At 45.7% G+C, this 25756-nt stretch overlaps 1 protein-coding gene across 2 annotated transcripts in view; it reads right to left on the bottom strand.

The window, feature by feature from the left end:
• Positions 1-241: 241 nt before the first annotated feature.
• Positions 242-25756, bottom strand: part of ANXA13 (annexin A13) — a 54682-nt gene continuing 29167 nt past the window's right edge. Inside the window, exons 3-11 of one of the 2 annotated variants that reach the window (XM_006211406.4) lie at positions 20879-20973; positions 17307-17477; positions 14547-14580; positions 14365-14444; positions 12652-12720; positions 12139-12240; positions 7710-7785; positions 4147-4259; positions 242-844 (exon numbers count right to left, since the gene is read on the bottom strand). In XM_006211406.4, the coding sequence (XP_006211468.1) occupies positions 725-844; positions 4147-4259; positions 7710-7785; positions 12139-12240; positions 12652-12720; positions 14365-14444; positions 14547-14580; positions 17307-17477; positions 20879-20973 (860 nt within the window). In that variant the 3' untranslated portion in view covers positions 242-724. The remainder of the gene's footprint in view (positions 845-4146; positions 4260-7709; positions 7786-12138; positions 12241-12651; positions 12721-14364; positions 14445-14546; positions 14581-17306; positions 17478-20878; positions 20974-25756) is intronic. The other variant, XM_006211405.4, reaches the window with a different exon arrangement.

A 25756-nucleotide genomic window follows, 5' to 3' on the forward strand; every position in this document is an offset into this window, starting at 1 on the left:
TATTTGAAGATCAAGGGGAAGACTCAAGGGGGTCTAACATCTAGGGAAGCAAGAAAAACCATTTAAACCAGGTAGTGTATCAGTGAATGTTACCCCTTGTTACGTTTTGTATAGGCAAGTCCATTGTTTCCTTGCTGTTCGGTGATTATTAATAAATGTAACTGTTTGCATTTCCCAAATATGTTCAAATTTCACAAGTCATATATTTCCAGGACAAAAGCCAAAATGAATCAACTCAGTCTTTGGAAAAGCTGCTGATGGAGGCATAATCCACTTCTTTAATTGACATTAAGGATTTGAAGTTGAACACACAGAAGGCAAATGAATGAATTGCTTAATTTTGTCTTTCTGGCACTTTAATCATTCCATCATTACCCAGAACATATATACCCCCATGCATATTCTTCTAAATATTCTATTACGAATGCATCGTTTTTTCATCAACTGCAGATTTTATTTGTGCTTAGAAAGCATTCAGTTACCACCCTGAAGGAGTTAAGAGGCAGCACAGATACTTGCTCAGCCAGTATAAGACCTACTCAAGCGTCTTAAAGCTGCTGCCTTTACTTCAACAGCTTGGCCTGGCTGCACGACTCAAGCTGCCAAGGAAATAAACCAGGACCTTTGAGGGTTCTTCATGCTGGCGTCGCATTTGCCAATCTGGCTTGGAAGGGGCTCTTGACAAAGGTGATTCCTCCTTGTGCTTCTGCCGCTTTGACTTGTTTCAGTGCAAGAGGGCCACCAGTAGTTTCCTGAAGTCCCCAGAGGTGTCTGAGCGAACCATGTCGGAGAGAGACTTCTGATACTTCTCTTGGAACTTTGCTTTTATCCCCTGAAGGTCCACCTGGAGGAGAGATGACAGTAGCGATGGGGACATTCATAGCGTTTACACCATAAACCCAGGCAGCCACTGTTCTGAGCACATTAGCCTCATTTGCTCATTTATGCCTCAAAACTATCCTTAGATTTGGGGGTATTAGTCTTCGTATTTTGTGGCTGAGAAAAGGGAAGCTGAGTTCAGCTCCCCAAAAGTGGCAGAGGTGTCTGTGTGTCTATGTTCCGGTAAGACTTTATTTAGGGACACTAAACCCTGAATTTCATATGATTTTTATGGGTTACAAAAATACTATTTTTCTTTTGAGCTTTTTACAGTTATTTTTAAATAATCATTTGCAGGTAGTGGTACTGTTACCAAAGCAGGTGGTGGGCCTGATTTGGCCTGCAGGCCACAAATTTGATGACTCTTGGTATAACGCTAAGGAAATTGTCAACACAATTGGAAATGAACGATTTTTTTTTTTTGTCTCCTGTACCCTGATCAGCAAGGATATTAGGGCCAATCAGCAAAATTCCAGTCATTCTCAATTTGTAGGACTTATTTTGAATCTACAGTTGACCCTTGAACAATACGGAAATTAGGAACATTGACCGCCCCCTCTGTGCAGTAGAAAATTTGCATGCTGCTCTCTCTGCCTCAAAAACAAAGGAATGGATAAATGACTCCCTGAGGGCAGGAGGCTAAAACATCTTGGACAGACTCAGGCCTCAAACCCTAGCTCTTTTGATTCTACATATTGTGATCTCTAATTGAATACAGACTTTCCCCCACACTTTGTTAATTTAAAGAACCATAAAATGTATAGATAAACAAGATTATACTGTATGGCATTGGGAAATAAATAACAAGATCTTGTGGTAGCTCACAGCGGAAAAAAAATATGACAATGAATATATGTATGTTCATGTATAACTGAAAAATTGTGCTTGACACTGGAATTTGACACAACATTGTAAAATGACTATAACTCAATAAAAAAATGTTAAAAAAAAGAGATCCATAAAATGAAGATACAGGTACTATATTTACTGAAAAAGCATCCTCGGATAAGCGCGCCCACGCTGTTCAAACCCGTGTTGCTCCAGGGTCAGCTGTAATTCCTTGAAAAACTTGAAAAACCTGGGTGCTGGAGGTGGGGAGAGGACTCAGAAGAAAAACAAATAAAAAAGTTGTCCTGCTCGAAAGATTCTTACCACCTAGCAGAGGCGACCTTACCTGCTGCAGAAAAGACACAATTCCGGATGGAACAGAGTGAGTCTCATAAAAGAGGCATGGAGCTCTCCTGCACCAGGAGTTTTGTCTTGTTTTGTTTTTTGTATGCCATTTTTTGGCATTGTTTTGTTTTGTTTGTTTGTTTCAATTTAGACTCTATCTTGATTTCTAAACAGACCCACAAGCCATTGTTCAGATTTCTGGTTCTTTTTTTCTCCTGCCCCAATTAGAGGGCTGAACAGGAGGTGGTGGGAGAGTGAGGAACTGTCGGAAGGGGATGCTGAGCAGAAGGGGGACTAGCAGGGGTGTGTGTCCCCTGCTGCCCTGGCTCCTTGGCTGCTTGGCTGGGGGAGGGGCAGCAAGTGCAGGGGTCAAGGCAGGGGTGGGGTGGGGCTCACCGGGGCTCTGTTCCAGGACCAGGAGACTTTGGGGATTAGAGGATCCAGCCAGTGTATGTGGTTGGGTTTGAAGCATTCTGAGGGAATGGCCCCCCCTGTAGCGATGACCCAGGACATGCGGTCAGGATGGAGATGGGGCAGAACGTTGTGGAATAAACGCTCCATGGCTCACACTGGAGTGAACTGGAGCCCTGAGGGGCCCTCGGAGCCATCCAGCCCTCTGGGGCCTTCAGAGTCCTTGCCGGGCTCTGTCACCAGCCTGCTCCTCAGGCCGATCCTGAGCGTCTCAGGATCTGCTCCGGAGACTGGCTGGGGGTGGAGTTACTAAGAGACATGGAGTCAGAGAAGGCAGAGACCTGGAGAGATGAGAGAGAGAGAGAGAGAGAGAGAGAGAGAGAGAGAGAGACTGGGAGCAACCGAAGAGAAACGAAGAGGGTGGCAGACAGACGAGGGGCAGGAGAGAGGAGGAGAAAGAGAAAGGGGCTTTAGGAGAGAAAGAGAAATATGAATCTTGGAGGAGGAGGAGAAAGAGGGGGAGGAGAAATTCCAGAAATAGAAATAAAAATGAAAGCACCGTCTTGTTGCTGAGTTATACTTCAAAACAGTGTCAGATGTTAAGTGTGATTTGTCAAAAAGCTGGGGGGCCGAATTTTGGTTGGTATCTTTTCCCCCTTATTTAACAAGTTTCTGAGGGAAGATGTCTGGTTTTTAAGTGCTCAGTACCACTTCGCTCTCCAAGGCTTCCCTGCCGTGGATGAAATGCCAGTTCCTCTTTTTTCGGTAATGCCTTCTGTCTGTGGCCCTACATTCCAAACCATTCGCTGTGAGTCGTGACAGCTGCTCCCAAACTTCGGCTGCTCCTCTTCCTGTCCCTTTGTCATACTCCTGCTTTCTCTGAGGGGGGCGATATTAATCCCAATGAGGGCAAAGTTTGGTTCTTAGAGGGCAAAACCAAATCTTAAAACTTTTATGAGTGGGGAGGGTCTAGCTCAAGTGGTAGAGCGCATGCTCAGCATGAAGGAGATCCTGGGTTCAATCCCCAGTACCTCCTCTAAAAATAAGAAAATAAATAAACCTAATTACCTACCCCCCAAAAAAAATTAGAAAGAAAAACCTTTTGTGTAAAATTACCTACATACAAAGGGAACATAAATACGCAGTGTATATGGAGTTAATGTTTCTTCAAGGGGAGTGACAATTAGGAAAAAACTGGGTCTAAAAAGGCTTCTTCCTGGGGCGATCCTTAATTTTAAAAACGTTGAGAAACACTGTCTTGTATTGATGTGTTTGTTGTGTCATATTGTGCTTGTGGGGTGTGTTTGATGAAGTAAAGGCCTCGCTTAGGAGTTGGGAAATCATTTGCTCGTTGTCTCTGCTGCTGGGTGACCTAGTCTGTCACTAACCATTCAGTGTCTCTGGTTTATCCGCCCGGACCAGCTCCTCCGGGTCCCTTCTGCACACTGCCACGGGCTCCCCAGGGCCACAGATGGCAGAAATAGAAACAGCCATCGTTTTTGTATTTTTATAAAAAGAAACAGATTGAAGCACAGCACAGTGTCCTCCACAAAGTCTGGGAAGACAAGGACTGCCTCTGTTTCACTTTCTTTGTAAATTCACAAAACGGACTTGTGGATGACGTCCACGGTGGCAACAAACCAGAAGGTGCAGCCCAGCTCCTCGGAGCCAAGCATGTCTTACCTCCGCCCTGGTCACAATGATGTCAATGAGCGTGTCCTCATCGGTCCCCGCACCCTTCATGGACTTGTACAGACGGTCAGCAAAATAGCCCTGGAGGTCCCGGGCACTCCTCACTGGGCAGGACGAAAGGAAAGAGAACAGGAGGCGTTCATGTTTTGTTGAATAACCACAGGACCCTTGGAAAGAACAGAACTGGCCCACAGTGTCACCTGGCTGCCCTTGCAGCTGACTGATTTGTGAGTCAGATTTTTGAAAGGCATGGACTTCACACTGTTGTGTAATGGAATCTGGAAGATTCCCCCAGGTCGGGGCACCTGGGCTCTTCAACCAGAGCCCTTTCAGACACATGAGACCCTCTCCTGTTCCCTGGAGACTCTTTGGGAGGACGGGGAATGCTGTGACCATCCTCAGTCTCTCTCTGCAAAGGTCACGACTCTCGCCAGCAGAAATAACTTCTCATCTCTAAGTAAAATCTCTGATGATGCTGGAGGCGGGTCTGGAGGGGAAACACAGGTTGGCCAGCAACCTTGCTGTCATAAACTTCATAATCTTGAAGATTCACTCCTTTGGACTGTGGTTTGCTTGCTTGTGCTAAACAACCTTCCCTCCCCTTGCTTTTCCCTGGGTTTGATTTGTGAGCCTCATCTCTGCATCTTTTCCTGGTTTCCCACAATCTTCTTAGTCCATGATCTGAGATGTGGGCTTGATGAAAATGTTCGATCCTCTCAACAGAGCATCTTCCCGTGATGCTGCTGATTGTGGGTGTGCTGCTCTTTTCTGGTCCCGTCCTAACCAGAAAGGAATAAAGCATGACCTAAACCACAGATGAATAAAGTACCAATCAGATGATGGGGTGCATCTCTTCTTCTGGGGCTAAATCATGATTCTTCCCCATTCCCCCCAGGCTCATATGGGTCCATCATGACCAGCACTTTGGGAGAACGAACCCTTCACTGTTTATGTTGTTGACATTTGCCTAGAACACTTAACATTTTTGATGTCAGTGATAAGTAATGAATTCAGTGTAAGTGTAGAATGTACATCCTTAATGTGTCCTGTGATGAGAACTCTTGTTTTCTAGGTAATTACCGATATGACTGATGCTTACAAGGGAAGGGGAGGAACAGGATTAGGGAAGCAGAGTCTGGGTTGGAGGGTCTGTCTCCTTTGACAGGTCATGCGGCAGCCGGCAGAGTATCAGTGGAAAAGCCCAGATGCAGGTGTCTGAATCCAAAAGTTGCTGGATTGGTGGTGGCTGTGGGGATTGGGGGGAGGGGGAGGCTGGCAATTTGGAAAGTAGCATATTTGAGACTCACTGTGACCCCCAGACATTCTGAGCTAGTGTCCTCACGGGGTTTTCCCGAGGACCCTCTCCTGTGCATTCATACTGATTGATGCTGAAGACATTGTCTGCCTAATGTTAGTGTGTTCCATCCCTAAACAGACAGGTGATTTCTGCCCTGATGTTTCTTCTTCTTGATATTTTAGATAAATCTTGAAGTTTTCTACTGTATATAGTCTGTGCCTGGTTGTTAGCAGCGGCAGGAATCCCCCAAAAGTTCGGAGGGGGTTAGCTCAGGAAGGTGAGGGAATAAAGCTGTTTGTGGCGTGTGGAAGGCAGGGCGGCCAGCCACTCGCTGTCTTCTGCTCCTCCTGGTCTTCAAAGCAGGGCTCCTCAAACTCCAGGGAGCATGAGATGGTCACGTGGGGACCTTGTAAATGTGTGGCTCCTGGACTCCCTTCCTGGAAGTTCTAAGTGCTGACCTGGAGTGGGGCTCCGGAAACTGCATTTTCACACCACTCCCACAGGTGATTCTGATCCAGGAGCTCTGTGGACCCCACTTTGAGAAGTGCTGCTTCAGAGCCTGCAAGCGGTGGGAATCCTTTGGTCTCACAGCACCACCTCCTCAATTTTAGCTGCAAACTGGCATCTTCGTGATTTAGGTGGGAGCAGGGTGCAGAGTGTCTAGAGAATATAGTCATGAAGTCATGTTCTACTCTCTCTGTGGTTCATTTCCAAGGTCTTTTCTAATTTCTTTGATATTTGCTACTACTGGAGTCACTAACTCCTGCATTTCATGTCCCCGACTGTAGGGATGAGCCCTTTCCTTGCTCTCTGCCTGCTTTGCTCTGGCTGGTTTTGTTTTTATCTTTACTGTAGCCTGACCTCTTGATTGGTGTGTGTCCACCATGGACTTGAAGTCTCTTAAGAGCAGGAATCGGACCTATTTACCTCTGATACCCTCACCTGGTGAAACCCCTGGTCCAGGCAGGTGCAAAGTAAATGTTAAAGAGTTGAATGGTTTTATTACCACGAATACTTAACATTAATGATTAATGTTCATCTTCTGACTGAACTCCGGTACTTTCCTATTCTTTGTTCTGCAAGTACAGGAAGGGTTTGGAGCCTTGTGGCTGGGCCCTGAGTAATCTCTCCTTGTACTTAAGACACTCATCCTGAAAGCCCTAAGGACAGTTGTCCATGTGTATCCAGTGTGGGTCAGGAATGACATCAAGACTGTTTAGGGCTCTGTATTGTATCATAATAGAAGTCCTGCAAATTTGAATGCGAAATGAGGGTGGATTAAAAAAAACAATTGCTGACATTGCTCCAAAAAATCCCATCAAGAAAACAAAACAAAAGAGTTTGGCAGTGAAAGCGCATTTTTTAGCTTCCAGGGGCCTCTTTTTCGGTTCTTCCTCTTCTTCTGGGGATATTCTCTCCATTTCTTGTGCCATTTGGGACAGTGCCCTGGCCTCCTCACCACAGGGGAGTGGACAATGGACAATGCCTTCATTCCAGGGCTTGCAAAAGGGATAAAGGCGCCTGCCAGGCACAGCCCCGTGCCCATCTCTCTGCTATTTCCTGCCCGGGGGCAACACCTGGAGAGAAGGTCCTGGTGTTTGCTTGGCACGGGTCAAGATCTGGTCTCCCTTCCTCTTGCTTTCTAAACAGACCTCATTCATTCCAACGTTGAAGGCAACCAAATGGAAAAGGACACCCTCGAGCCATCAGGCGTGTGCAAACACTAGCTCATGGATTGGAACCTGAGTACTTTTGAGTGCATGTTGTGTGAATCACAGGCTGCTCCCTGAGGCTAGATAATGGTCCCAGGCTGTTGACGGATGCTCTCGGGGACCCACGATCTTCGTGGGACTGTAGTGGATGCTGTGGTGTGGCCCCCAGATGCCTTTCTCAGAACTGAGTGTTACGTGCTGGCTGCTCACAGCTGAGTCCCTTCTCAGGACTTGCTCTCTAGGGAGGGAGCTGCCTTCCCCAAGGTTGCAAATGTTCCCTGGGTGCAGCCAACCAGCTGCTTGATGTGGGGTGCAAAGGCCTGGCCCCCTTGCCTTCACTTTGGGCATCCTGACCTCCGGGCTCCCTGGGGGACCAGCCGAGCTCCTGCTGCAGCTGCCTCCCATTCCTTCTCTCCTTCCCAATACTGCTTAGATGTGTGGTTCCCAGAACCATTCCCTGAAAGCTTCCCGCACGTAAACCTCCACCTTCGAGTCTGGTTCAGGGAGCCCAGCCTAAGTCAGAGGCTTTCCCGGCTCTACTTTACCGAGAGTCAAGTAGGCCTTCTGCAGATCGCCTGACGTCTCCGCTTCGATGGCTTCCTCGATGTCTTTGCCGATGAGCTGGAGAGACAAAGCCCAAACGTTAGTCCGGGTGTTGCTTTTGGCCTTGGCGCACTTGAGGCTCTTTCCGCTACAAAAAGCACTAAACTCTCGCAGATTTGGCCATGCGGCTTAAAGGAACTCCTATCTGGCCTCCTCCCTTGCTGGGCCGGGGGTGGGGGCCCCCATTCGAGTGGGGACTCTCATGGCTGAAGAGTTAGCCCAGATTTGACCCCTAATGGATATGACCCCAGGCAGGACCACTCCCTCGGTCTCAGTTTCCTCCTCTGTAAAATCAAGGAGTATAAGAAGAATGAATAAATACTGTAACAATTTTGTTTATGTTTATACTGTCCTTGAGTCTCCTGTGTGTTTGTAAACATTCTTTCCATTTCCAATTCTCCAGGAGCCTGGGGTTATAATCACCTCCCACACCTTCCTCGATTGTGGACTGAGAATGGGAACTCAGGCGCCTACAGTTTGGGTGACAGAAGTAGAGGCGGTGAAGTTCAAGGTAAGGGCTTGGTGTGTGTTTCTGACACCAGGGGGCTACACGGTCTGGGAGTGGGGGGCTGACCACGTCAAATGCTGCTTTCCTTCGCTCTGGGGAGACTCCAAATGGCCTTACAGTCACCGCCAGCTCACACATTGTTCTGCACAGCATTACACACTAGGTTTCTTTCCAAATATTTATAGAAGCTGAAGTTCAGAGTAAATTGTGGCTAGGCTTTAACACAAGTACCGCCTGGGCCAAGCTCAGGGCAGGCACAGAAAGAGAAAAAACTTTTTTTTATCGGGTTTGGGAAATGCAGTTAAACATTAGAAATACTGAAAATTCTTAGAAATTGTCTTCTCAGGATGTGACACAATTGTGAGTCTATAAATAACAGGGGCCTTTGAGGACACGCTGGTGGAGTTTACGTAGTTTATTCTGAAAACGCGGGTAAACAAAATATTCTTTGTGATACAGGCACAATAGATGTGGGGCGAGGAGGGTTTGGATTTACTGAAATCCATTGCTTGATCTCCTCATCGGAGTCGCCCCATCTAGATGTCTGGTGGGTAATGGACCTAGATTCAAAGGGGTGGGGCTGGGGGCTTTCAGTCCTGTCCCTTTCTTAGCTCTTCCAGCCGTTTTGGGGTTTGATGTGGGAGCTCATATTTTGGAGGCAACTGCTCTCACTTTCCCATGAACAGCGTTCTTGTTCTGTAGACTGAGATTGCATTTCAAGAGGACATTGTATTCACACAAACTAATGTATTACTAAACTAACAAACCAGAAAACCTTACAATAAACCACTTTCTGTTTTTATTGTTAATATTCAGCCAGAATAGTGTCTTAAAACTTTCTGTAGCATCTCGGCCTCCACAACAGATACAAGCAGGAAAGCAGAGCCGTTCTGGGGAGGCGGGAGATGGGTTCCTTTCCCCGGCCCTAGGTGGTAACGCCAGGTTTCCGCCCTCTCAGAGTCTCTTGGCTGCCCAACTCCAGGGGGCAGTATTCACCCACTACCATGAGATGGTACCGCCCCTCTTCTCCACCTACCTCCCGCCTCCATCCCGTCCTGGTAGCTACCAAGGCACCTCCAGGGGCTCCACTGAACACAAATGGAAAACAACCCACTGGCCCAAGCTGTTGCCCCTATCTTTGCAAACGGCACGCTTCTCTCCTGCTGGAACACTTAATTGTTAGGGGGCTCTTTGGACAAAATCAGGTTTTCTAATCTCAGCACAAAAACACACGGCCAGGGTGAGTTCTAGACGAGCCCCAAAGGCTTCCAGTTTGCCAGGTAGCCTTGCCTGTGGGGAGATTATTAGAAGAACAAGGGAGACATTTCTTTCTTTTAGAACCAATGCCCTAAATTGACTGCCTCCCCACAGCAGAACCCTGTGCACAGGGAACTGGCTTTGGCTACAGCAGTTAAAGGGCTGAAGTTTCTCGAATGGGCTTAGGAACACTTAAAGGGGAGGGGAGAAGTGTGATGAGGAGGCAGTGTGCTGGGTCTGTGGGTATGTGTACATCTGATTTATGCAGAGCCCTGTTTGGGGAACTTTGTAACTCTGTAAGCCTTTCATATTTGTAAATATGGGGATGGTAATAATCTTTCACAGTGCAGTGGAGTTGGGGAAGCGTTGTTGCTTGGGCTGGGGTTTCTGAGAGTGTCAGCAGTGAAGATAGGTTTGGGGGGAAATCAAGGGCAAAAACCTGAGTTTTTGTGCCAAAAATTAAAATTCATTTCTATGCGAGGACAACCTGTGCCACGTAATACACTTCAGTGATCTGACCCTAGTCTCGTAGTGCTTTTAGCCAGAGACCATGAGAAAATTTATGGAGCCAGGTTCCCAGGAGCAGAGTGAACTCCAAAAAAATCAATGATAAGGATCAAGAAGAATGATGTTGCAGCAAAGCTTTTGGAACAGTTAGCGTTTTAGAGCTGGTTTCATGTAAAGAATCATCAGATCAATAGATTATCTGATTGTCCATTTGAGTTTTAGCTCTGATTTTTGACCCTGTTGGTTCACACAGGGAGACTCCTAACAACTGCCAGTGTTGATTGAGCACCTACTGCATGCTAGGCACAAAATGCTTTGGTTCCGATAGTTCATTTAATCCTTGCTAACCCTGAGAAGTAGCTACTGTTACTGTTTTACAGTCGCGGAAACTAAGGCACAGAACTCTTAAGAACTTGCCCAGGGTCCTACAGCTAGTGTGCAGCTTAGAGCTGACTTCTAAAGCCTTAAAATGCGTCAGGATCTGGAAGATTTGTTAAACCACAGACCGTGGGACCCCAGCCTCAAGGAATCTAATTCAGCAGGTCCAGGGCAGGGATGAAGAATTCTCATCCTAACCGTGTCCTCAAGTGATGCTGCTGCTGCTGTTTCAAGATTAACTTTGAGAACAATCGGCCTAGAGCGTATCCTTGGCCAGACAGTAGTTCACGGACACACGCACACACGCACAGTCACACGTGTGTGTTTCTATAATGACCCCCAAGGACAGCCACCCCAGGATCTCCATCCACGACTCCTCTTGTGGGAAGAGGGTCTGGGTCACGGAGAAGTCTTCCAGCTCCGTCTCTACAGCTCCAGGCCTCGAGGCCAGGGGAGTGCGGGGTCAGCTGCCTTTGATCAGAACTCTGGGCACAATTTGAAAGCGGAGGGCCCTAAAGGCTTATATACAGTAATGATAAAATTCCAAAGTTTTATTGTCTTTTCATCTGCTGGCAACACATAGGAAACGCTATTTTGAGTGAGGAGCAGCCAGCTCGGGCTGAGGTAGGCGCTCCGGCTGGGGAATCTTGGAGTTCTCATCCACTCTCTGCTACTGACTTGCTGTGTGGTCCTGATAAGTTACAGATGGCTCCTTACTCACTACAGACTTTCCTTGTCCAGCAGTTGTGGGTAATGATGGCCGTTCAGCTTCCTTTAGAGTCACAGCCCTGTTGTGAAATTGAAATGCGATACAGGGCACAGAACGGCTTTGCATAGTTAAAAGCACTCCACAAACATAAGATAGGAGGACTCCCCTGCTAAATCTGATATTTCACAAAAGGCTTCTTGTAACTAAAGACTGATTTTCAGGGATGGGCTCAACCACAAAGTGCCTAGAAATAGCTAGTTGGATTAAAATTATCATTAGATGAAAAACCATTGTATAGAAGTAATTTATACGTATCTTTTCAGGAGTGTATCTCTGAGGTCTTATCACATCTGTCTCAGGAGCAGTAGGCATTGGGAGCCCAATTGTCAATTGGAATAATAATCACAGGAAACGTCTGTATGTGTCCCACATGCCAGATACTGTCCTGAGCCTTTGACAATCATCTTACTTAACTCTTTGAATAACCCCATGAGGATGTGATGGTGAAGATCACGGTCTCTGTTTTACAAATGGGGATGGAGGAGTCTGGTCAGTTATTAGTGGTAGAACCAGGATTTGAACCTGGACCCTCTGACTCTAGCGCTTTGCTCTTAAACTTGACACCTCTCTGCTTTCCCAGCCTCTGTTGCAAAGCGGGATTTCTCAGCCTCAGCACTACATTGGGGGCCGAGTGATTCTTTGTTGTGGGGGGCGGTCCTGTGCATCGTGGGACGTTTAACAGCATCCCTGGCCTTGACCTCTAGATGCCAGTAGCACTGTTCCTCCCAGCACAGCCAGCAGTGACGACCTCGGATGTTTCCAGACATTATCAAATATCACTTGGGGGCAGGGGGGAGGTGGCCAAAGTCACCCCTGATTGAGAACCACTGTGGTAAAAGACACCTCCTGTGCCTTCCCCCTCAGTTCCATATCCCAGAGCTCAGCTTCTTTTGGAAATAACTTGAGACTGAGTTTCAGTGTGAACTGCACACCCTAGTGCTCAACCACTTACAATTTGATAGGCTTCAAAGGTGGCTCGTAACTGCTTGCGACTCCTTCTGGCCAGGACTTCGTTGAAGGTCAGTTCGTCGCTGCCCCAGCGGCCTTCCCCTGCCTAAAGGGCCAAGTGCAAACATTTTGAAAAAGACTTTTGCAAAGAGACTGAATATGCAGAGCTGTGACAAGCCCTCCCTTACAGGAAACAATAAAATGTGCACTGAATAGAAGCCAAATTGATTGACGAAGCAATTTAAACTTCTAGCCCACAAGTATACCTCACATATCTATTTATATTTATACCCTCCCTCGTTCCAAAATGAGTCTAAGTTGGTTAACCCGAGTATAAGAATAGAAACAATTCTTTTAGTTTCATGAAGCCTGTGTATCTGAAAAATATTTTAAAGATCATACTTATTTTTCCCAAGTCATTCCAATTCATGTGAAATAAAGAAACATTTGTTGAATGTAATGTTAACAAAAAAAAAAAAAGAAGAATTGGCAGAGACTGGCACGTCTGCACACTTACATCATACAATTCTTTCGCATCCTGACCAGCTAGATCTTTGTCCACATTATCTTCTTCATCACGATTAGCCTAGAAAAATCAACACATTGTTATTAACTTGAGCACTTGTTTGACCACAGAGCACAAAAAGGGAAAGTCCTAGAAAGGGGGTGATTTCAGAGGAGTGGCCTGAAGCTAGATTCAGCCTGGCCAAGTGGCAACGCTGCTCTTTGCTGCCATCTTTTGGGCACAACTGATAAACAGAGTACCTTCTGTGACAATTTTTTCATTTTGTAGAAACCAGGGTCACTCAGAAACCCCACTGACCGCTAAGCAACCTCATGATGCCCCCTAGAACGAGTCCATTGCAAAGCTAATAAGCTTCCTTCCAAAAATATCAAATTTCACCTCTCGGGGTCCCAGTCCGGAAGAGCCCTGAATGCTGGTCATTGGAAGGGCTTGGAGGTCTAACCTAAGCCCTTCCTGGCAGGCAGAATTCTAAGATGACCCCAGTGGCCCACACCCTTTTGATCCCCTTCCTTTGAGTGTGGGCAAGACCTGTCACTATGGTGAGATATCACTCCTGTGATGATGTTATATTTATGTGGCAAAGGGGATGTTTGCGGATGTAATTAAGATTCCTAAACAGTTGAGTTAATCAAAGGAGGTATATCCTGGGTGGGTCCGATTCAATCGGGTGAGCTCTTAAAATGTCAGAGATGGAAGTTAGAGAGATGCGCTCCCTCTGGCCTGGAAGAAACCAAATTGTCATGCTCTGAACTGTCTATGGGGCCACATGGCGGGGAACTGCAGATGGCCTCTAGGAGCTGAGAGTGGCCTCTGGTTGACAGCTGGCAAGAAAACAGGGACACCAGTCATGTAGCCACAGGAACTGAACTCTGCCAACAGCCAGGGAGCTTGGAAGAGGACCCCGTGCCTCAGAGGAGATGGCAGCCCCGGCCAATACCTTGATTTCAGCCTGGTGAGACCCCAAGCCAAAGACTCAGAAAACAGGGACACCAGTCCCATAACAGGACTCATGGCCCATAGAAACTGCTAGATCATGGATCTGTGCTGTTTAGTGGCAGTTTGTTATGCAGCAGGAGGACACTTATATACTCTTCCTGCTACAGCTGAAGTCTAGTCTGTGTGTTCTCTATTGTGAGTCTATCCACACAAAGAGTAATGAAACAGAGGAAATACACAATCTCATAAAGATGGATGTGTCAATGAGAGTGCAGATGCCATCTGGCTGGAGGCCCGGGGCCTGTGTCCCCAGCAGGGCCAATTCTGAAAGTTCTGCTTTCCCGGCCAAGCTCCCTGCAGCAGTTTTTACGGACTTAGACTCGAGGTGAATCCTGGAAGTAAGTGCAGAGTTGTGTCATGAAAATGGTCCTGCTTGGGGTCAGATGGGCTGGTTCTTGCTCCTGGGCTGTGTGTAAACCTGGAGGTTCCTCACTGGCAGAATGAGGTGGTGATGCTTAATGAGATAACACCTTAACAAAAAGGGATTGTAACTGCAAATGACTAGGTGGATTGTTATTATGGGGAAAATCCCCATTGAATCATTTCACAATAGCTGAGCTGACAGAACACAGGTCGAGGATCCCTCCATAACATTTTTCAGAAAAGAAGGGAATGTTTATCATCTGCATTGCCTTTTTCAGCATTGTCTCATGTTGCCGAGAGCTATTTTCCAAGATCATAAAGCAGGTGAGACCTCTTTACTCTTACCTGTAGCAGGGATACCAGAATTTTTTTTAGGTTTCCACTTGTGTCATCTTTGACATCTGCTTCAAGGCTCTTGTCAAATACTTTAGGGGAAGAGAAATGGGGAGGAGAAGTCAGATTTAGTTTTCCAGAGGTATTTTGGAAGGAACATTCTTTATCTAAAGTCAGAACAAAAGATCACTTACACCTTTGGTAGGCTTCTTTAATGGCGATGATTTCCTAGGAAAGGTAAAAAAAAAAATCAGTAGTCCAGGGCAGGGTTAGTTGATGAGACAGGCAGAGACATGCAAAAGGAAGAGGCAAGAGATTGTCTCTGGTCACAGGATACCTTCCTGACTTCCTCCACAGGGGGCCGTCCCTACAGGTCAAGGATGAGGCCTGGAGCAAGTCCCTGGCTCTGTGAAGGAGTCCTTTGGCATTCTTTCTCCTTAGTTAAAAGTCCATCTATTACAGCTAAGCCAACATCTTACTCTACCTCCTCACTCCCTCTTACTCCGCCGCCTCCATCCAAGTAGCCAGAGTTAGAAGTTCAGTGCAAATTTTCCCAAATATTTTGTCTTTGCATTTGTACACATATATATGTGCTACTGAAAATATATAGAATTATTTTATCTGTGTTTAAGAAGTGGAAAACTGTACATATTATTTGTTCTTTGTCTTATTTTTTTCACTCAGTACTATGTCTTGGAGGTCCAGCCAAGCTTATACATAGTCAGTCACCTAGTTTTTTTTTTTTTAATGGATACACAGTGTTCCATCCTATAGTAAGCCCCCGTTTATTTAGCCAGCCTCCGATTGATGGACGTTTTGCCTGTTTCCAATTTTTCTCTATTTCAAACAAGGCTTCACTCAGTAAACAATTTGCTGTGTGCAGGAAGGCAAGTCTCTCTCTAGGGTGTGTGCCGAGAAGAACTATTTCACAGGCACACGTTGGAGTTACTATGGGTTTGCTTCCAGGCCACCCCTATAAAACAGATACCCTAACAAAGCGAGTCACATGAATCTTTCGGTGTCCCAGGGCATATATCAAAGTTATGTTTCCACTATACTGTGGTGTATTAAGTGTGCAGTAGCATTATGTCTAAAAAATGCTCATACCTTCATTAAAAAATACTGTGTTGCTAAAAAATGTTAATTATCATCTGAGACTTCAGAGAGTCATCATCTTTTTGCTGGAGGAAGTTTGAAATATTGTGAGAATCACCAAAAAGTGGCAGAGACAGAAAGCGAGCAAATGCTGTTGGAAAAGTGGTGCCGATAGACCCGACAGCGAAGGTTTGCCACAAACCTTCCATTTGTAAAAAACAAAAACAAATCACAGTAAAGTGAAGCACATAAAATAAGATATGGCTGGATATTTCAGTGGCTTGTGTCAAGTGCCCCCACCCCCGGAAGCGGCCTCAGTTTACACTTCAACCAGCAGCGTATCAGAGCAGGCGTGTCCCCCCGCATCTCCCACAAACTGTCTAAGATGAGAGTCAGCGGGCAGCGATGGGGGGATGGTAGTGGGGGCAACAGAAGGTGAGGAACCAGGCTGATGTTGCTTTGGTGGATGGGAAGGAGGTGCAAGGCGGGTGTGGGCTGAACACCCGTGATGACACAGCCCCCTCCCCTTTCTCCTCCTTCTAGCCCACTACCAGGATCTGCCTGAACCTGGGGGCGGCTCTCTCCCTGCTTTTCTTCTTCTTACTGTCAAATCTATTTGATTGAAGGAAAACAAGATCTTTTTCACTGTTTGGGACCAGGACCTAAAATAAGCTCAGGCTAAGGGTGAACCACATATGGACAAATGAGATTAGAAAAACAAGGACTGAATGAACCTTCTTGCCAAGGCAGGCTGCTGATGGCCCGGATATTGGATGCTGGGTTACTGGGACTTGGGTGCTTCTGGAAAGAATAGGAATGTTGAGTAAGGAAGTGGTGTGGCTGTTGGACTGAATGGATGCAATCTTCCTGTGCTAACCCTCCTCTGAGGTACAATCCCAAATGGAAACTCCCAAAATGGAGGGGCTTTATTATCCTGTGGGAAGGCAAGAAAGTCCAGGGATGCTCAGGAAAGGGGTTTGCAGCTGTCGCACGGAGCACGGCGCAGGCTGAGCAGGAAGAGCCAGCTCGGGTCATCGGCACGCAAGGCTTAAGTCGCACTGTAGCCTCAGAGGGCTGTTACAGTTCTTCTTGCTGCCTGCTCCACCCACTGCTTCTGTTTCCTACCTGGGGGGCCTCAAGGATGTTGGGCTTTTCTCGCGTTTTCCTTCCTGGACCTCCCCATTCTACATGATGGGGGTTGCAGAAGAGGGAGGGGTCTCCAAATAATGATTTGTGGACCCTCCCTGATGAATTCCTTGGCCCTTGTGGCTTCTGGAATCAGAGACTTCTGTGGGCTTCTGCTAGGGTCTTAACAAATGCTCTTTTCAGCTCCTGAAATGGTGGCATGTGCCCAAGGGACAAGCGGCGAGGTCTGCTGATGGGAGGACACGAAACCTCTGGGGAGGTGGTGGCAGCCCCAGGGGGCTCACTGGGAGCCCCTCGGCACCACCCACATCCCTGCCTCGTGTCTGTGCTCTGTGCTAGAGGCAGCCATGCTTGGACTTCTGATTGCGTCACTCATGCCAGTGGACCTGCAAAGTTAGGCTGGGAGAGTAAAGTAGAACTTTCCCCCTGTGTATAAAACTGTGCATCTCTTTAGAAAAATGAAAGCTGAATTGACCCAGCTCTTCTGAAAGGATCTCTTCTGTCAAGCCAGGGGCAGCAACACCAAGACTGACCATCAGAAGACTGGAAGAGGTGTCTCTCCTGTGGGCCAAGAGGACACATCTCTGCCCAGACACTTGCTCACCCCGTGGGTGGGATGCGAGGAGGACGTGCCTTTCTGGGGGCCGTAACCATCTCTGATGGGCATGTGGACCATCTCTTGGGGGCGGGTCCAGGTCCTGGCCAGGACTCACCGTGTTAGTTTTCGTGCACAGGACCTCGATGAGCACCGCCTCGTCCGTGCCCAGGCCCTTCATGGCCTTCCGCAGCTGCCGGGCAGCGTACTCACTGGGGCGGTCCAGAAGGGCCAGAGCTGTCTTCTCGAAGTTTCCACTCAGCTCACCCTTGAGCACCTCCTCCAGGTCCTGTAGGAAGACAGCGAGAGCCTTGACTGGGAAGGGCCTGAGAGCAGAGGGACAGATGTCGGCTCTCCCCACTGCATGGCCTCAGGGGTGACAGGACACCTGTTGTGAGCCCCTGGGGCACCATCTAGACAGGAGCTCTATGGGCATGAGTAACCTGCTCTGGAGGACAGAGGTCACCGACTGCCCAAGGCTGGCAGAGAGGCAGAGAGAGGATCCCCTGCTCAGAGCTGGGGACCCCAGAGCTGAATCACAATAACAACCAGCATTTGCGGAACATCTTAGGGCTCAGAGAGCTTTCTCACTGATCCTCAAAATGACCCTGGCAGGACAGGCATTGGCATTACCGACATTGACTGAACCTCAGAAAGTTGGAGGACTCACCCCCAAACCCTTGGCTAGAGAGGACTGAAATGCAGGCTTGTGATCTCTGGGAAATTAGATCATTCATTGTCCAAATTGGGTTGCTTTTGAGAGTGAAAGGGGACACTATGAATAATTGCAGGGGGACAACAGGAATAAAGAAGGACTTTCCTGGGCAAACCAGATGTACAGTCCCTTTGGTATTTTGTTAAATCCTGAAAGAGACGCATGTGGGAAAGAACTCAGATGAGGGGAGGGGAAGTACATGAAATTCTCATCCGCATCCTGTTTTTGGCAAGACCGTCTAATCGCAAGTGAACCACCTGCTCCTACCTATCTCCCTCTGACTAGAAGGTTGAATGAGGAAAGAGTCAAGAATGGGCGGTCAGTCCAACTGCAGTTATCAACGTCCCAACTTAAATGAGGGACCTCCAAGCAGTTCCTTCACGCAGAGAGACAGCCCCGTGTGGGTCAGACTGGAGGCCCACAGACCAGCTGGCATTTCAGGACCCCAAATTACAGCACTGAGTGGGTCTGGCTACTCTGCACCATGGCCTGATAGTCAACAACAAAGTCATAGTAGCTCTGTGACCTCGGACATGTACTGAGTGTCACCAACTGTCAGTTTCCTTCTTTGAAAAATGGGGAGAATGGTAAGACTTACCCCTTAGGACTGTTGGGAGAATTAAATGAGATAATCCATGTAAACACTGAACACAGTGCTAGCACATTTTAAATATTCAGTAAGTTGTTGTTATTGTTATTATTATTATTATTATTATTATTAATTATTATTATTCCATCCTGAACGGAACTTTCAGAGAAAATGCAAATCACCCATTTCTCAAATGAACCTCCGTGCTCCAGGCCTGGGAGAAAAACCCAGAAGATTTTTGTCCAAGGCCCTGGGATCTGCAGTCTTAAAAGCAGGTTGTGACATTACTGCCTCCATCCCTGTGGCAGTTGCTGTATCTAACCCTGAGTCTTGTGAAGACAGGCCTCTGGTCAGTACTCTGGTGTGGATCCACCCAAAGATTGGAATTATTTTTTCAGATCAGATGGATATTATATAGAACTGCAGAGAAGAGAAATCCCAGCTGCCTGCTCTTACAAACCACAAGCATAAAAACAAATCCTTGTGTGTTTACATTCTGCTTGGACACGGGAGCCAGCTCAGGATACCTCGGCTCTAATCCTGGTTTCCTGCTAACTAGCTGTGTCACCTTGGGATGGTTATTCTCTCTGGAGCTCAGTTGACTTGGAGATTTATATTTGGTCATCCCTCACGTCTTCTAGCTTTGTCATGTTATGGTTCTAGATCACCTCTTTGGCAGTCTCGGTTGTCTGAAGAAAGGAAGCAAATGACTGGCAGATGTAGGATCTGCCAAGATTTGTGCGAGAGCGTGACCAGTTTAACAGGGCCCCTTGGTCCTCACTTTGAACCCATTTGCTCTTACTTTACACGGAAGCTTAAGAAGCCTGCCTCTGACTTTCCGTATCAGCAGGACAGAAATAGACATAGCACTTGAGAGGCTGCTGTAGATAGACACGTTGACAAGGACGAAAGTTCAACGTTATTCAATTCAGTTCAATGCAGCTGAACTGAAGCTTCACTTATTTTCATCAATGTCACCAACGAGTGACATTGACAAGCCTGATTACGAGGAGAGAAGCAGAAGAAGCTACGAAAGCACAGACGTCTAGGCCGTTTAACATACAAGTAAATAGCTCCTCTCATGACAACGGATTTGCCAGGAGTGGAGGCTGGTCCTGGAGACAGAAGACTTGGATTTGAGTCTTGGTTCTTTTCCTTACTGTGTGGTTTTGCAGAAGGCATTTAAAGAGATGAGCTCCACATTTCCTCTCGCTAAAATGGAAACAATCATACCTATCATAGCTTCCCTTTACTGGTATGTGTCAGCATCACCTTGCGTGATTTTCTCCCCGGCAGCCTGAGAAGGGAGCAAAATTACTATTTTAATTTTATCTGTGAGGAGACCAAGGCCTGAAGAGACTGTTGCCTATCCAGTGTCAAATAAGTAAGAAAATCCATCTCCATCTCTTTATCTACTTATACACAGTTATTGAGACTGTAAAGGTTTTATACATTTGGATTAGACTGCAGCATAATCATTAATATTTACTTTGCAAATAACATTAATTAAGAAAATGTTAAATTGTGTTCATTATATATTAATGAAGAAAATAGAAAGCCTAATGCATTCTTAAAGATTTCTATGCACAGCAACACCATCAGCAACGAAAAGAACGAAGGAAAAGAAACTTAAAGAAAGAAAAAGGATTGATGCTTCATGAAACGGAGGCTTTTTGTTTGGTTCATTCGTTGGGTTTTTTGTTTTGTTTTGTTTTTAGCTTTTGAAACAATCACTTATGAAGAATATATCATTCTTGAAGACACCTGAATAAACAAACAATTCTTGTATAAAGACCCACTTGTGAAAACTAAAACTAATTTTCAAATCACTTGCCTATCTATAAGTTAATATGTGGGACTAGATCAAACGAGTGGAAAAAAATGACTGAAGGATTAATAAAAAAGGAAGTCAATTAAAAATAAGTTAAAATATTGATTTTATAGGCAATTAAGTTAACAAAGCAATTTCAGATCTTCTGAAATCAGTTAGATTTTTGAATAGTTGTTTCATTTTATTTCTCTTGGGCTAACTCAATAAAGCTTTATAGAAAAAAAAAGTTTCTTCTGTATAGAACAGGGGACTATATTCAATATCTGGTAATAACATTTAATGAAAAAGAATATGAAAACGAATATATGTATGTATATGCATGACTGGGACATTGTACTGTACACCAGAAATTGACACATTGTAACTGACTGTACTTCAATTAAAAAAAATGAAAAAAGAAAAGACTGTCAAAAAAGTATTAAATAAAAGAGGTTTCAAACTTAAAAAAAAAAAAGCTTTAAAGATATTCCTCACTGCCTTGGGAAAGTAAAGGAAGCAGAAGAGACAATCATGGTCAAAGCCACGTGCACGCTGGCCCAGGACCCTCAGCATCACCTTGCCATACGTTGTCTTGTACTTTTGTTTTATTTGCTGCCTCTCATTCGATGTCCTGCTTGATAAGATTTCAATGATGGCGGCTTCATCAGTTCCTAAAATGCAGGAGAAGGAGAGAAAACCACAGTGAGCAAGAAAAAAAAACAGAGGTTTATTTTAGTCCATGTGGGGAAGCCAGGGTGGTGGTCAGAGGCTTTGCTGGAACCTAGATGGACCGTTTGACTTGAATGTCTTGTGCTGAGAACTGTATTCTTTTCACTCACTTGACAAATATCCATTGAGGCCTCACAATGCTTGAAGCACAGTGCTAGGCATTGTAGCAGAAAGAGGAACAAATATGGTCTCCACCTTAATTTCACTCCTCGGCATATACTCAAGAGAAATGAAATCCTATGTCCATTCAAAATTTGTATTCGAATGCTCTTGGCAGCATCATTCATAATTGTCAAAGATGAAAACAATCTGTATGTCCATCAATGGACACATGGATAAATAAAAGGTGCTATAGCCATATAGTGGAATATTACTCAGCCAGAAAAAGGGATGAGGTCCCGACACTTCCTACAATATGAATGAACCTTAAAATCATTATGATAAGTGAAGGAAGCCAATCACAGAAGGCCACATGTTATAATTCTGTTTAAATGTAAGTCCAGAGTAGGGAAACCTATAAAGACAGAAAGTAGAATAGTGGCTGGGGGTGGAGTAGGCAGAGGGCTGATCACTAAAGAGTAGGAGGTCTCTTTTTAAGGTGATGAAAATGTTCTAAATTGACAGTGGTGATGATTTCATATTTCTGTGAATACATTAAAAACAACAAAATTGAAAACTTTAAATGGGTAAATTTTATGGTGTGTGAATTATACCTAAAAAAAAGTTAAAAAAAAAACTAAAAAAAAATATGGTATAGTCCTTGGCCTCCAGGTACTTAAAATGGAGTAGCAGAGATTAAGATATAAGCCTAAATTGATAGACTGTTAAACCCAGCCATAAACATGCAAATCTCAGGAGAAAATTCCTTACTGGGAGCATGAGATGTAGTTGTCTCCAAACTCCTTTGAATCATGCTCTTTCTAAAAAGATTTTCTTCCCTGATGCTCAAATTAATACTTGCTCCTTGTAGGTAATTTGATTCATACCAAAATGATAATGAATAAGAAAGAAGGGGAGAGTATCCTTTTCTGAACATGGCGACAGGACAGGAAAGATGACCCAGGTGCTGCAGGTGTGGGAGTGAGAAAGACTAATCAGCCAACCCTGAACTGAATTTCTTCAAACTGGATTCAAATCGTGGCTCCATCCTTAAACCGTATGACATTGGGCAAGTTGTTAGCTTCGCCAAGCCTCAGTTTTCCCACCTGTAAGGTGGGGGTGATAATGAACAAGGCTATTGTGAGAATGAAATGAGAGAATCCAAGGAGGGATTCATGGCGGTCCTGTGAGTGCAAAGGGGTCATGGAACCAAGTGTTCCTGGGCTGCCTTAGATCCTGGTGGGGCTGGCGCTGAGGCCACCCTCCCATGGGCTGTCACCTCAGTGACTGAGCTGGGAGGAGCATCCAAAGGCTTCTGGTCCAAACTCGTATTTACAGATGAGGAAACAAACACAGCTCACAGCCTCTTCTTGGTTCCCACATGTACCTGACTGTTCCATAGTATTTGAATTCATGGACTCTCCTCTGCTTGCATGCTTTCCATCTCTCCTCCGTCCCTTCCTTCAGCGCCTCCACCACCCGCCTCTCAGCATCCTCCAGCAGCCCTTCTTCACCTGCCCTTTACGCTCAGCTTCCAGTTCTCCTTGTTAATTGCCGCCACTCTCCCCTCACTCACTTGTGACCATTGCCCTTTGGCAGATGAATCCTAAATTAGTGCCTCTAGCCCTTTTCCTTGGAGCGCAGATCTTATTTCCTGCTGCCAGTGGCCGTCTCCCCATGACTATCCCAAGGCATTTCAGTTTCCCATGTAGCTAAACTGCGCTCAACCTGTCTGTCCTTAAATCCACTCCTCGCCGTGTTAATTTCATCTAAGTATGTGGCATCATCCGAATTAGAAAATTAAAAGTCACTTTTGAGGGTCCGCCTTTGGCCTCTTTTATTTTCCAATACCAGCCCATCCCGTCTGTCTCACCTAGGAGACAGCTCTTCCCTCATCATTCCTCCTGCCAGTGCCTAATCCGTCCTCCTTGCCTTTAGTCTCCCTGACACCAGGCTCTGGTCTCTGAAGCCTGCCCTCCATGCTGTCATCAGAACCATCATTTGGAAGGTTGTGTGTATTCATTTCTCCCCCTGACTTAAAAACCACTAGTGGTTCCTCATGATTTCTAGAATTAAGTGATTATTCCTTAATATGGCTTTGAGACTCCCTACAGCTTGGTTTCAAACTGTTCTCAACCCATCTCTGCACACACCAGCCCAAGGCTCACTCACCTGACCTCGAACACATTTGTCAGTAGGTAAAGCATTTTTAGAAATTATCAAACATTAATTTTCTGCTCCCTCTGTCCCTTCAGAGTATTGCTTATATATATCTCTAGAATCTTTGCATGTTATATGAGATTTTATAAGATTATATGTATATGATATGTATAATATTGCATGTGCATGACATTCTGAGCCTAGTACCTGGGCCATCTGGAGTGGTCACTAAACAGTAATGTTCTCTGTTAGGTGACACTTCCTTCTTTCTTGGGTAAGGTTGTGTTGGGTCTGTTTCGCCCATCAGATCTGCTTTTCTAATGTGTAGGACTATGCATATGACTGGAGAAATTAAAGGTGATTTTAGGAATGAAAGATGAAAGACCATTTAAAATTTTAATAGTTATATGTTTATTTTAATGTAAATTTTAAAAACATACATAGAAGTAAGTCATTAAACCCAAGGTTTTGCTGATGTTTTCTGAAGGATAGGGACTAAAAATGAGTTGATTAAAAGAAAAATGTTAGGTCAGTAGTATTCAGATGGACAGAAATCATGGAAGGTGGTAGTTGAATGGTTGAGTTCTGAAAGTATTATAGATTGCAAACTCTGGCAGCAAGGGTTAGGTCTTACTTAGCTTTGAATCCCTTGGCACAGTGAGTTCACAGTGTATCATGGCTTCACTTAGTATTTTATAAATAAAGACCTTGCACTGATTTACCCACAAAAAAGTGGTGAGAAGCTGAGCCCCTGTAACTCCAGGCTGGTGTGCGTCCCACCCAGTCCTCTGCCTCTCTTGAGGAGGTCTTGGTGCCTTACGCAGAAGGAAAGCTCTTTGAAGGCAGGGCCCCTATTTGTCCTCCGGTTCTGTCCCCATTGCGCCCAACCCGCTGTGAGACAAGAAGTGAGACTGGGCGGTACCATGAGTCTCTCGGTGTCTGCAGAAATACCCAAATGTTTTGCCATCAAATGTGATTTATGTTTAAATAAGACTTCAGGGAGACCAGGGGCCAGATGCATGCGGAGGAACTAAGGAAGGCCTGTGTGATTGTAGGGAGAAGGTGCAAGGACTGCTGGGTAACGCTGGGACCTTGCCTATCACAGGCTGGGAAGAAGGGGCAGGTGCAGTTCTCGACCTTGTACAACAGAGAACCAAGAACTCCCAGGCCCTGGGCTGGTTTCCATGACCTCCCACCCAGGGGTACCCAGCAGTTACTCCAGATTTTTTGACAGAGGAAAACCTCGGGGCTGCGGTCTGGTTGGAGGTCAGGGAGGCTAGCAGATTTGTTTGAAGCTGCATATGTGTTGAACACACACTACTTTTCCTTGGCTTACACATTTATTCAGGGACAGCTTTGGTGGAGGCTGATGGAGACTGCCAGTGGGCTAGAGCCGGTTTCCTAACCCCACACCCAAGCTGAATCTGTCGCTAGTGGAATTAGAGTTGGGTGAAAGCAGCTGGCTGGTTAAATGGGAGATTTGAGGTTTCCCAGAAAAGTACCTCCCCCTGGTCCCCAAATACCCTCTTTGTGATTCCTATCATAAGCCCTGACGTCTCCACTGTTAGAATTACTGAGGCTAAGGTGTCCTCTCTCTAAAGGCACTTTCCAGAATGCAGATCACACATGGTAGCACTTTAACTTAAGAGGGGAATAGTTCATGCAGATGGACTCTCCCCTAGCAGCCCCGTGGTGTTAGAAGCTGCTCGTGTGGTGGGAGAAATGTAAGCTCTGGAGTCAAAGCTGGGTTGGATTCTGGTTCTGCCACATACCAGCTGAAAGACTCACTTTAGAGCTGTGTGGTTCAATCCCGCAGCAGATGTGGCTAGCAAGCACTTGAAATGGGCCAGTCAGACTTGAGATGTGCTATCAGTGCACAATGCTTGCTCCATTTCAAAGACTTAGTATAAAAAATGAGTGTAGACTATCTCAATAATTTTTTATAGTAATTACTTGTTGAAATGTTGATATCTTGAGTCAAATGAAATACAGTATTAAAATTAATTTCACTTGTTTCTTTGTACGTTAAAAAAATGTGGCTTCTGGAAAATTTGAAATTCCGTTTATGGCTTACAGTATATTTCTGTCCGGCAGTGCTATCCTGAGTCTCACCTGTACCCTCCGGCAGATGGAGGTTATGACAATCTGATGGCATAGGGGCTTTGAGAGGCTGAGATAGGCTGCGAAATCTGTATCTAGACAATAGTAAAGCTCTGTTTGCATGTTATCTCTTTGTCCATCTTGGTCCTTAGCAATGTGTACATTTCCATGGGAATGGATACCCTGGCAGACCTCCCATCTGACTCTTCTCTTGTATCCTGGCTGTCAGGAGACACTCACTATTATGAGTTGAATTGTGTCGCCCCAAAATACGTTGAAGTCCTAATCCCCAGGACCTTAGAATGTGACCTTATTTGGAAATAGGGTTGTTACAAAAGTAATCAAGTTAAAATGAAATCATTGGGG

The sequence above is a fragment of the Vicugna pacos genome, chromosome 25 (assembly GCF_048564905.1).
Source record: "Vicugna pacos chromosome 25, VicPac4, whole genome shotgun sequence".
In the NCBI taxonomy this organism is placed as follows: domain Eukaryota; kingdom Metazoa; phylum Chordata; class Mammalia; order Artiodactyla; family Camelidae; genus Vicugna; species Vicugna pacos.